Raw genomic sequence first — 12,669 nt, forward strand, 5'->3', positions numbered from 1 at the left:
CCAGCTGCCCACCTCCCCTGGGTATGGATGAAGTAGTGAGGAGAGAAATGTCATCCTTCTGGTGGAGGGGTGACCAAACCTTGCTCTTAGAGAAGGACATGATGCCCTCTAGCCCTGCCTGCCCTTTAACAATGGGTGCAGTAAGCACCCTCGATCCCTGCCTGCCCTCCCTACACCAGAGTTCTGAGCTCCCACTGGGGAGACAATGGATTTATTGGGCTGTGTCCCCAACCAGGAGTGGTACATCCAGTGAAGAGACAAAAACACACCTGCCATCGGCCATGCTCACGCTCCCTCACTTCATCCTGGACAACAATCACCATAAAAGCTGTGCTTTAAAATAATCTTTAAATAATTTCTGCTTTTTGTTAAAAAAAAAAATCACCCCCCCACCCAACCAAACGATTTCCCACCCCCGCCCTGCACTTCCATCTCGCCCTGCACACGCCCACACTGCCTCCCATCTATGGCACATACAAAGAGCAGATAAATAAATAGAGATGCGTGATGCTACAGGGGGGACGTGGGTCACTGCCTCCCTCAGCCCCCTCCCCTCCACTGAGGTGGAGCTAGGGGAGGCTGAGGCTCTAGCTAGGATTTGGAGTGGGGGAACTGTGGCTGCAGCTCTGATGGGACTCTCCCCAGGTCCCAGGAGTGGGTGAGCAGCAATGAATTACCCTGAGGGTTTGGGGTACTGGGGGCTTGGGGAGGTCAGGCTAGCCAGGGTCTGAAGCTTGAGGAGTTCTTTTATATTTGGGATGGGGAAAGGCTTTTAGGCTGAGCCAGTTCAAGGCCAGATGCTGGGATAGTTTTCTCCTCTGCATCCTCCTTCAGGCTCCAGCAGGCTGGGGTTGCAGCCCGGACTCTCCCCACCCCTGCTCTTACCAGTGTGTCTATGCCTGGCTGGCATTTGCACCCTTCTGCCCATGTGTCTGCCTCCACAGCCCCTCTTGCTAGCCAGAGCACCCCATGCTGTCACAGCAGCCCCACAAGATGCCGAGCTGGGTGGCTCTGGTGCTGGCTTTAGGCAGAGCTCGGCATCTCACTCCCCAGTCTATCACTCCAGTGGAATTTGTGTCACAAAGTCAGAGGTCTCATGCCAGAGCTGTGCCTGACCCCCACCTCTGCTTGTTTTGGGTGCCCCTGCACCTGGGCTAAGGACAAGGCACAGTCCCAGTACCTCGGTCCCCCTCCTTCCAGCTGCCATGTCCCAGGGGTGGAAATAGCATTGCCTGCCTTCCCACCCAGGCTGCCTAGCAAAGGGCCCTGGGCCCCTCTCCCAAAACTTTCCCACTGGGTGCAGACAGGCTGGGAACCTCGGCGGAGCAGCCAGGGCTCTCTGCTCTCCCCCCTCCCATTCAGACCTCCATCAGCTAATTCGGCACACACGCACACACACATTGCACACACACACACACATAGCAGCATGTGGATCCAGCCGGGGGCAGCCCCTGTCCCGGGGGAAAACCCTTCATGCCTTCCCCCTGTCCCCAGGAACAGGGGGTGAGGAGGGGCGGTCAACATGGAGGAGGCGCACCATGGAGCTTCGGTGCTCCCCAACCAGGAGGTGGCTGTACCCCAAGCAGGGAGGGCTGGAGGCAGCTCCCCATGGGCACCCAGCTTTGGGAGGGGGTGCTGGCCCCCAGTGAGTCACCCTGCAGCCACCACCTCCACCAGCTGTGCTGGCTGGGGCTGTGGTGCACCCTCAGCTCTCCGCCTGGGATATTCCCAGTGGGTGGAAGCTGTCAGGGGGCAGGAGCAGCCTGCCCAGGCGGTAGAGCAGCCCTGAGTACCAGTGCACACCATCCCCCTGCACCCCTGGCCACCCCACCAGGGTGTGGTAGAGCCGGAGTGGCCAGAAGGCCAGCTGTGCCAGCTGCTGCTCCTGCACCAGAGCGAAGCACGAGGCCACCACACCGTCCACCACCAGTGTCCCGTGGCGTGTCAGCGGGGCGTAGGCTCCCACATCTCTCCGGTGCCACACCCGCACCACTTCAGCGGGCTGCAAGCTGCCCCCCCCGGCCACCACCAGCACGAAGTGTCCCGGGGTCACGAGGCTGGCAAAGATGGGACGGAAGTGGGCAGTGGGTGCCGACGCGTTCTCTGCCACAAAGAGCAAGTGGGTGGGCGTCAGCACCAGGCGCCGGGGTGGCTCCTGGGTCTCGATGACGTGGAAAGTGGTGAGGGCACGGGGTTCCTTATCCAGGAAAGCCAAGAAGTCACTGTAGGTGGGCCTGCCTGCCCCGTCCATTGCCAGCACTCGCTGGCCCGGGCGCAGTGCCCACAGTGGTGTCTGGGCACCGTCCTCCAGCGTCGCCAGTGCCCGCCCGGGAAAGCAGCCCCCCGTCTTCGCAGCGGCTGAGTGCTCTGCGCAGGGAGAGAGAGGACACCAGGGTTACCCATCAGCCAGACCCTCAGCACCATGTTTCCACTGGGCACAGACACCTTCCCAGTCTGCCCGGCTTTCCCCACCCAGGCATAACCCTGCCCTGGCATCACCAATGTGAGATTGTCCCCTAAACACCCCCGGCCACCAATGTCCCCATGGCACCTCATCCCCCAGCCACCACATCACTTGAGGTGGCACCTGGGGACTCCAGCATTGTCCCAGGGCATTAAGCTTGCTGTACAGAGCCAGGTCCCAAGCCCAAAGAAGGCAGAGGGACTAGGACACAACCACAGCCTGAAATGTGCAAAACACTGCCAGGGGGCACCTGAAGCTTGAAAACGCAGAGGCAGGGCCCTGAGAGGATGGCAGTCTGAGGAGCAGAGTGCCTGGTCCCACCGTGCATGCCCCCACAGCATCTCTTCTCCCTGCAGTGCTGGTCCTGTGTACTGCTTGGGAGGATGCTGCGAGGAGCAGTGCAGGATGTAGCACCCTTTCCCAGCACTGCAGGGCCCTTCCACCCCCTGTGGCAGTCCTGCTCCCTTTCTCCCACCTGCTCTTCCCTGCACCACTGATGCCAGCCAGCTCCTGTTTCTCTGGGTTGTAGGGAGTTGTCACAACCTGTGGCCATCATTGTGCAAAAGCTACCTGCATGGGGCTTCTCTAGTGATTGCCACAGGATAAAGGACCCAAACTCTCTGTGCTTATCTCTGGGGATGGTGGCACAAAGCTCCTGCCCCTCCCCAGATGAAGTGTCACCAGGGGCCCATTCTGGCAGGGGAACCCTGGCTTCCCAAGGAATGGTGGTTCGCTACACCAGCAGCAGTGTTCCACCACGTTCCAGCAACTCCCAAGTCAGTGTCTATATGATACCCTCCCACCCTCTGCCAGTGGCATCTCACCTCAGGGTCCTGCTCCTAGCTCTGCACAGTTCCATCCTTGAGCTCTAAGCCACCTCTCAGGGCCCTCTCCCAGCTCTCTTATCTAATCCCTGAATGTGCCCACCCAGATGGCACTGCCCCCATCACTCCCCAGGTTTGGGCAGAGCCAAATCCCAGCCCCCAAGCCCATGAAGAGAGGCATGCATCTCTGGGACAGAATCCTTTTATTGCTCAGAAGAGGTGCAGTGTCTGCCCTGTCCTTGCCCCGAAGGCCAGGTCCCAAATCCTGCACCCTGCATCCCCTGGCAGGCAGCAGAGCTGGAGGATGAGGGGTGCCTGGCAGAAGTGGATGGCATAGGTGCTGGGCATGGAGGGGTAGGTGGGCTCAGGGGAGGACCCGAGGAGACACAATACATACAACAGGCCATGTGGCCATCCATACAAAAATAAAAGCCATTTACTGAGGCAGGAGCAGCCCGGCTGCCCTCTGTACACAGTTCTGAGGAGATCAGGATGTGTATCCCACAGCCTCCACCACTCACTCTTGGGTTGCCCATGGCCTTGGGGAAAAATATGGGGGGAGCCAGAGCCCTGAGGAGCTGCTGCAGAGTGAGGGGAATATGACCAGCCTCTAGAAGCCCTTCAGGGCCTCAAGGCCTCAGTCTGCTGCTTGGATTATGGCATCCCTCTTCAAGGTCCAAGGGGAGCATTCAAAAGCCTCTGTCTTTCTCCAGGGGCACAGCCCCACTCCTCTGGCCAGCCTCATAGCTGTGGGCTCACGGTCCTTGCTTCCGAGCCTGGCCCCACTCCTGCTGCTAGCCCCACAGGGTGCTCGGGGGCACGGGAGTCCTGGTCCTCCGGCCACGTTTTGTCCCTCTTCTTCGGGGGTGCATGACTCCCTCTCTGCGGCGCGGCGGCCCCGCTTCCATCGCCGGCCGGCGTTGTGCCCGTCCTGGCATCAGCACGGGGAGCGGGTCAGCGCGGGGGGCCAGGCTGGCGTCTGGGGGTGTCGAGCCGCTGGCTGCGGGCTAGGGCGGTAGGACAGGCACAGTGCCGTGGGAGCTGAGCCCGGGGACGGGAGGCGCGGGGCGGCACGGGCACACCGGCACTGCCGCGCACGGTGTGCGGCACTCGGCTGCGCGGGCACGGCGTGTGCGAGGGCTCCGTGTGCGGGCACGGCCCTGCTGCACGGGGTGCGGGTGCCAGCGGCCGCCGAGGCTCCCTCCGTGCTCACGCCAGCCCACGCCCCGGCAGAGCCCTCCCCGGCGTGGCGCGACGCGGGCAGAGCGCGGCCCCGCCAGGCGGCGGCGGCCGGAGCCGTGCGCGGGGCGCTGCTGCCCTCTGCAGCCTGCAGCCAGCGCGGCCGCTCCGCCGGGAGCCCAGCCCGGGCACGGCTGCTCTTCCCGGGCTGCGGCGGGGCTTGCTGCCCACGCAATCCCCTCCGGACCACGCGCAGGGCCTGAGAACAGCTTTCGCCCCGTCCTCCACCCTGCCGCCCCCACTGCAGCGCACCGCACAGGAGGAAGCAAACACCACCAGCGACGACAGCACCCCTCAAAGCACCACCCAGCTCTGCTCCCCTCTGCAGATGGTGCTGCGCGGCCAAGAGCCGATCCCAGGGTACCCTGGCCTGTCCCTGTCTGGATGTCCCTGACCCCATCTCTGGCTAGGCAGGGATGGGCAGATGCTACAGCAGAAGCTCAAAAGCAGCCAGCAGTGGAGCGAGGCAGGGCGGGATGAGGCTGAGCACGGGCACTAAGGGACTGCAAGGGCAGAGGCAAAGGAGACGAGGCGATGGACATACTGGGGGGTCAGGCTCAGGGAGAAAAGGATGTGGGCTGAGAAAAGGAAGAGGGTAGAGAGGGTGGGTCAAGATGTAGGTCTATGGAAGCCAGATGGGGAATTTGCCCCATTGTACTGGCTGGCCACAGGTGTGTGACTCACTCCACACCTGACTGTCTGCCCCAGATAGGGAAATCAAGATGCAAAAGCTTGGCACCCCCTGCCAGGAGCACCCCACCCAGCCAGCCAGGCTCCCCAGGTTCCCCAGGTATGCTGCAAGAGGGGGTTTGGCCCCCAGCTCCACTCACTGCTCCCAGCCCAGACTTACCTGACTTGACAGAGCAGTGGATGTGTGCCTTGGACTCATAGTAGACCCAGTCGAAGCCAGCCTCCACAGCCAGGCGAGCCAGCATGCCATACTTGTTGCGGTCCCTATCTGAGGTTGTGATGTCCACAGCTCGGCCCTCATAATGCAGCGACTCTTCTGAGTGGTGCCCGTCCTCATCCCAGCCCTCCGTCACTCTCAGCTTCACCCCTGGCCACTGATTCATGACAGAGATGGCCAGCGAGTTCAGGCGGTCCTTGCAGCGCTGTAGGGCAGAGGGGCAGAGTCAGTAAAAGCTTTTTGAGGGAGGAATTAGCTGCCTGGTTGGCAGACTGCATCCCACCATGCTTCCATTAAGCCTTCCTGGGCCCTCAGGTCCTTGGGGGCTGGTCCAGCCAAGGAAGGTCTGAGAACATGAGGTGCCTTGTCTACCCCACGCTCTCCAAACTCCCTGCAGAGCCTGATGAGAGAGTGCACCCAACAGAGCACCCTTCTCCTCCCTCTCTCCCCCCATCCCAGGCACATTTAAGAGCCTGTTTGGCAACACAGCCTGGGCTGGGCTCAAACACCCTCTCTGCTCACCTGCCCCATGCTAACTGTACCCCAGCAGTTCCCATCTGACAGGAGGAGGATACAGGAGCTTCAATCCTACTGCTTCCTGGCTGGGAGGAGGTCCCAGGGACCCTAGGGCCGTGCCTAGGCACAAATGAAACAACCTGCCCAGTCCTCAACACAACTCTGCTTGGTATGGCTCCTCAAGTCTGTGTAACAAGGACACAGCACTGGGCAGCCCCATGGCACCAGCCAGTCTCTGCTCCTGTGGGAAGTGCCAAACCTGCCCAAGAGCTCTGTTGTGCTGGAACGGAAAAAATGTGGAGTGAAGCCCCCTTTATGTGTCTGCACCACAAGGGCTGAAAATCCTTGGCTGAGGAACAGCAGCAGATCTTAAAAGTCCCAGACCTCATGGCCACAGAGGTCACACATGCAAGTAGGTGCCCGCAGCAGTCTTACCCAGCAAGCAGAGGGATGTCAGCCCCAAATGCCTGTTTCACAGTCCTACCAGCCTTATCCTGCCCCACATCCCCCAGCCACAGCTGAAGGTCAGGGAAAGATCAAAACTCTGTGTGCTTGATTTGCAAAAGTACAGCCCCAGCTTCTGGTCCCTTGCTAAAATGATGGAGGAGAGATAGAAAAGGTGTAGGAAAAGGAATATGGGAGGTTCTACAGAAAATCAGGTGAACAGACTAGGGATGTGGAGCCCAGAAAGGAGATTCTGTGAGATCCTGAAGAGTCATAGAATTGAGTGAGTTGGAAGGGGCCCATAGGATCAAACTCCTGGCCCTGCACAGCACACCCAAAGAATCACACCAAGTGAAACTGTATAAAACTTAAAGCAATTTAAAAGAGACAAGCTGAGACTGGGGTGTTTTTACACTGGCTCCAAAAGCTGAGGTTCACACCTACAGGTACAGCTGGTTCTGAGGCTGCCAGCTGGATCAGGAGTCCCATTGTCACCGCCCAGTGCTTGCTGGGTGGGAGAGCTCTGCCTCCACAGAAGTAAAAGACTCCAGGGATCCTCTCGCTGCCATTCCCCAGGAAACAAGAAGTCCCATAAAATCAAGGCAGAGGACAGAGCATTCGTGGTCAGGCACAAAGCCAGTCCTGGGAAGCACTAAATGAAATGACTGGACAGCAGCTTAAAACACAGCCACTGCTGGGGACGTTTCTGCATGATGCCCAGCTTGGTACTGGATCTCCCCACCGTAGCATGTCATGGGTCTTGAGACAGTTACAGCAAGCATGACCCAGGGCTTTAAAACCCGATGCTGGCTACATCCCCAGGCTCAGAAATGCCCCAACACTGCTTCTGCAGGACCAAAAATGTCGGTCCTCACCCTATCCCCATGCACCTGCTCCCATCCTAGGAAGATGGGCACTGCTGCTCTTGAGGAAACCTGCTCTCCCTTGGTGGGGTCCAGGCCCAGGGAAGGGCAGTGCCAGGCAAGCCTTTGCCCCACATGAGGCCTGCCGTCATCCCACAGCTCTCTGGGCGTGGGGAGATAAGCCAGGAAGGTGCTGGACAAACAGTTTGCTAGGTGAGGGGAGGAGGAATAGGGAGGAGAGTGACTTTTGTCCCCGTCCAGCACCACCGTGGTGCCACTTGGCACATGTGACAAGCTGTTCCCAAGGTCCCGGGCCCTTACCAGGACCCCACAGTAAGAGAATTCAGCACTGGAAGTGAGGAGGGAATTCCTGAAGCCCCCCTGCATCCCCCAGCCATCACTCCAGGCATTCCCTTGCCGCTGCTATGCCAGCACCCCGCTGTGGGCACCCCTCCGGCCCTTACTGCCAGCTTTTCTGTCCTCCAGGGGCACCCTGCACGCACAAAAACAACGAGACTGTGCAAGCCTTTTTCCCCAGGCAGGGACAGCGTCAGGCAGAACCCAGGAGCGCCCTGTCCCCGGCTCTGCCGGTGCCACCAGTGGCCAGCAGGTGTCAGAGCGCGGGAGGGGACCGGCGGGGACCGGCAGGGAGCAGGTACCGATGGACAAGAACCGGGCAGGCACAGGTAGGTCGGGGAGGAAGCGGGTACTAATGCGGGGGGAATGGTGAGCAAGGCACCAGCGGCATGGATCAGCAGGGAAGAAGCAACTATGAGGAGGAAACAGGCAGGGATGAGCGAAAATAAATAGGGAGCAAGCAGTGATAGGCAAGGCTGAGCAGGTGGGGATGTGCAGGGAGGAGGCACGGGAGGCAGAGAGAAGACAACAAAAGACAGGGATGGGCAGCGATGGGTAAGGAGCAGGCAGCAGTGGTCAGGGAGCACACACGAGCTCCAGGAAGTAGGTAGGGATGGGCAGTGCCTGCCCAGGGGCTCTGCTGCCTGTATGAAGGTAGGCAGGGATCAGAAAATTCATAAACATGGGCTGTCCACGGGCTCTGTGTTTGATGGTGATTGTAGGGAGGGCACAGCTTCTCCCTGTAGTGGTGCAAATGAGCAGGCACCCCCAGTTCACTTGCAGAATGGGGCCCCATATGACCACACAAAGCTGGTGGCTCTGCTGTCCCTTGCACCTCATGGTGAAGATCATGGGGATGTTGGGCTGGGCTGAGCAAAGAAGTTCTACCCACCTTCTGCCCAACCTTTGCATCTCCCTTTTTGTGTCCTAGGGACAGAACCATGCCCTGTGGGCCAAGCCAAACCACTTTAGGGAAGGCAGCAGGACAGAGCTCCAAGATGGGGTGCAGTCAGCAGGGACCCCAGAGTCATCTCAGGGGAAGTATGAAAGACACTCAGGTGTGACCACAGTCTCAGCAGAGGTGTCGTGAATGGAGTGTGCTTGGCCACAGCTACTCCCATGTCCAGAGCCTGGCCAGGAGAAGAGGGGTCTTACTAGCATCTCCTGAAGGGAGGTTTCCCCCAAAGGAAGCCAGAAGTCCTACCCCAAGGTCTTCAGGAGAGATTCCTCGCCACTGCAAGGATGGTCTCCGTGTCAGTTGGACAAGCAGTGGCTGCAAGGGATGATGGTTGGGGTAGGGAGAGGCTGGGCTTGGGACTCCTCGGGGGCAGGGGACCCATGGCATTCCTGGGCCAGGCTGCTGGGGAGAGGTGAGGCGGGTTCTGCCTTCAGCCTTATCTCAGCACCTCCGAGTGGGACCAGTGAGAGCAAACACACTGGAATTCTTGAGGAAGATGAAACGATAAAGGAAAGGCGGGCAGAGAACAGCACTACCCACTCCTCTAAGCAGGCGGCATCTTCCGGCTGCCTGGGACACCCAGACCCTTGGACTTGGGGAAAGAAAACAGGTTTGAAGTGAGTCAACAGCAGTAAAAGCCAGTGCTCTGGGGGAAGGGACAAGGAGTTGGGTCAATGGCCTTTCCCAACCCATAGCAACACAGGACTTGGTGCCAGAGCTAGAGCTCCCATATCTGGGGGGATCTCCCCCGGCCAGGGGCTACAGGAAAATCCCAGAGAGATGTGAGATGGCAGCAAGCTACCAGAAATCATGTCACCTCCATAGCAAGAAGAACAATTCCTTGAAGAGCTGCTCAAGGCACAGTTGTACCCATCTGTGCACAGTGGCCAGGGACCCTGCTGGAGTAAGAACCCTCATTTGTGCAGCCCAAGAAGACCAAGATGCCTCTAGGTACTCTGCCAACAAGGCGGTGGTACAGCATGAAATGTTAGGCTGGTACACAGTGATCTCCCTCTCCCAGGTGTGCTGAAGGGCACTGGCTGGGTTACAGAAGGTGGAAGGAGCACTCTCAGGAGAAAACACAGCAAGAAGCATTCTCCTGCCTCCAATGATGTCATCCACTTCCCCGATGTATGGATCGGAGGAGCTCACTGCTTCCTCAAATATCCCTGAAGCTGTTCCCCAGGGGAGGCAGGTTACAGCCCAGCCCTAGGGCTCCAGTCACCAGCAACCACAACTTGTGCAACTCCCCAAGCTTGCTGTCTTGCAGGGGATCCCGGTCCCTCTGCTACAGTCCCCAGCCTGGAAACCAACCTGAACTATGATCCCTGCCCCAAGGGACCTGCTCTCAGGGCACACGGGGTTGCAGAGCTGTCAAGCCAGCACCCAAGAAGCTTCTCCTCCCAATGTTATGAACACCTTGGTAAGACACTATGGCCAGGGCCTTGCTCAGTGCCCACCATCATAGTCACTCATGTTCACCCACCTGCCAGCCCCTGACCAGGGGTGTAGTGGGCAGAAGGGCAGCCCAGCTCCCCCCTGCTTCCCTCAGGAGCTTGTTCAGGCTGTAACTCTGCTGAGGCTGGTAGCCAGGTTTCTTAGCAAGGCCGTGCTGCTCCTTATCTGCATTCCTGAAACCCTCAGGCATTCTCCTGGCAGTATTAAAACACAGAGTAACCTTCGTCCAGCATCACCCCCCCTCCTCTGCTGTCGTCTGTGTCGTCCACCCCCCCATCCTTCCTGCCGGCCCCGGGTACTTGTGAGCTGACTGCAACAAGGCATTTGCAGTAACAGGTTGTCCCCAGCCCTGAGCACAGCAAGCAGCTCCCCCTGAGCACCCTGAACCATCCCACACGAGACATGTGGGAAGGGCAGCACTGAGGGTTTCAGTGTCAGAGTGGGGACAAGGTCAGCAAGAGCACTCCTGGACACAGCAGCACACCAGGCTCTGGTCTGTCCCACGGAGCCAACAGGCAGGCTGCCTGCCCTGCCAGTGGGGAGGCAGAGGGGCAAGGGAAGGATGGCTGCATGGGCCAGGGTGCTGCTTGACCAGGGAACAGCACAGCACAGCCCTGCCGGATCGAGGGGATGTGGGAGGATGCTGCCGGATCGGGGGCAGTGTGGCACAGCTCAGGGGCACCAGGGCTGGCTGCTGCCAGCTTGGAGTGCAGGGTTATGCTAGCCTGGGGACCAGTGGGACGAGAGTTGAGGGGCAGCAAAGCAGGGTGCTGCCAGCTCGGGAGTCACAAGGACATTCCTCGGGATGCAGCAAGACACGAGTGCCACAGGCACCGAGGAGCAGCGGGCAGGGTGCTGCCATCTCGGGGGACAAGGTGCAGCCGGTTCCGGGAGCAGGGTGCTGCCGTCCCAAGGCGCAGCGTGCTGTCCGTCGCGCACAGCGCAGCCGAAGGGACAGAGCGCCCGACGAAGGGAGATGCACTCGCTGCACGCCGGCACCCCGGACCCGGCACCGGGATGCCCAGGGCAGGACGGGGAAGCCGCAGCGCGGGGCCCACACGGTCCCCGGAGAGCGGGTAGCAGGGCGCTCTGAGGCAGCCCCGGTGCCCGCAAATGCCCGGCGCGGGGGTAGAACCGGGCGGCAGCGGTGCCGTACCTGGGTCATGAGCCGGTCGGCGCCAGTGTTCTCCTCGTCCTTGAAGATGATGTCGGGGTTATAGTTGGGCGTCAGCTCCTTGAAGCGCTCCGAGTTACGCGCGATCTTGCCCTCGTAGCGGCCGCTAGCCCCCAGCGTCTTCTCGGGGACGTTGGGGCTGAACTGCTTGTAGGCGAGTGGGATGAGCTTGCGGGGCGGGCGGCGGCGGCTGCCCACCACCCTGCCCGGTCCGCAGCCGCGCACGGCCGGCGTCAGCAGCAGCGCGCACCCGCTCAGCAGCAGCAGCAGCCGCGCCGGCTTCATGGCAAGCCCGGGGCGGTCCGGGGCACCGGTGGCTCCGGGTCCCCACTAAGCTCGGCCGCCGCTCCCGCCGCCCGGCCCGGGGCTCCCCATGCGGCGCGCAGCCGGCGGGCAGGTGCCGGTGCCGGCGGCGGCGGCGGGGCGCGGCGGCTGCCCGGCGCGGGTGCGCTCCGGCTGCCCGGTGCGGCGAGCTGGCGTCGGCCCGCTCTGAGCTGCCGTGGCCCGGCGGCGGCAATAAATAGCGAAGGGCCGTTTGTTTTGGCAGGCTAGCGGCCGCTTGCGGGGCGCGGGGCTCGGCGCTGCCGGAGCCCTCCGCGGTTTGCGCCTCGGCGGTCAGCGCGGCAAGGCTGGAGCCGGAGCCGGAGCCGGAGCCGCCGCTGCCTCGGCTCCCTGGGCAGGAGTGAGAGGGGAAATTGAAGAGATCCGGGACCGGGAACCGCCAGGACCGCACCCTGCCCGTGTCCCAGCCTCCCAGCGCCCTCCCTCTCTCGCCTCCTCCCCGTGGAACCTGCCCCGGGCCGCCCGCAGCCTCCTCCCCCCTGCCGAGCCCCGCAGCCCACCCCACCGGGGGTGCCCGCCGCCACCTGCCCCTCGGGGCTGCCCCGCCGCCGCCCCAAGGTGCGCCCGCTCCGCCGCACACCCTTGGCCCCCCTTCGCGGGGCGTCCTGCGGGGGCTCCCTCGCGGCGGAGTGGGCGCGGGGTGGCACCCCCGGGGCTCCGGCCCCCGCCGCGCCGCCTGCTCGCCAGGGGCCCGGGCCTGCGGGCGGGGATCAAACAGAGCAGGGAGGCAGCTGGTTGAAATTTAACCACAATATTCTCGCTCCCCATTGTTTCCAGGGAGGCCCGATATTTCCACAACAGGATTATGGCATCTGATTAACTCGCTGAGACAACAATGAGGGGCTGGGATGGGCTTCCCCTTCTAGCTGCCAAAAGGGGAAAGTAAATATAACACCCTGATTTCAGGAGCGAGGGTTTGAAGGGCCCCCCCCCCCGGTTCTCCCCCAGCTGTGTGCTGGGGAGGGGTCCGGCACAGGTCTACTTGAGCACCCTCTGGTTCGCTAGGATCTTCCCAGGTGAGGCAGTGCCTTGGGATGCCCACATACACACAAACTCTCCCAGGGATGTTCCCTGCCCAGCTCCTCTGTGAGCGCAGGGCACGGCTCCCTCATAGGGATACACA

General features: G+C 61.3%; 1 protein-coding gene across 1 annotated transcript; it reads right to left on the reverse strand.

Moving 5' to 3' along the window:
* Positions 1-429: 429 nt before the first annotated feature.
* Positions 430-11,489, reverse strand: IHH (Indian hedgehog signaling molecule). The gene is made up of 3 exons (XM_059852327.1): positions 11,187-11,489; positions 5,378-5,639; positions 430-2,367 (listed from the first exon to the last, which is right to left on the reverse strand). Exons 1-3 carry the CDS (start codon positions 11,487-11,489, stop codon positions 1,706-1,708), a joined length of 1,227 nt encoding a protein of 408 aa, XP_059708310.1. The 3' UTR covers positions 430-1,705.
* Between the last annotated feature and the right edge of the window lie 1,180 nt (positions 11,490-12,669).

Source organism: Haemorhous mexicanus, chromosome 8 (genome assembly GCF_027477595.1).
Source record: "Haemorhous mexicanus isolate bHaeMex1 chromosome 8, bHaeMex1.pri, whole genome shotgun sequence".
Taxonomy (NCBI): domain Eukaryota; kingdom Metazoa; phylum Chordata; class Aves; order Passeriformes; family Fringillidae; genus Haemorhous; species Haemorhous mexicanus.

Excerpts from the sequence above, each read along its gene's own strand:
- IHH (XM_059852327.1), bottom strand. The coding sequence starts at position 11,489 with ATGAAGCCGGCGCGGCTGCTGCTGCTGCTGAGCGGGTGCGCGCTGCTG. Across the intron at positions 5,640-11,186 it reads CCGACCGGCTCATGACCCAG|CGCTGCAAGGACCGCCTGAA; the intron begins GTACGGCACCGC and ends TCTGCCCTACAG. Across the intron at positions 2,368-5,377 it reads CCACTGCTCTGTCAAGTCAG|AGCACTCAGCCGCTGCGAAG; the intron begins GTAAGTCTGGGC and ends CTCCCTGCGCAG.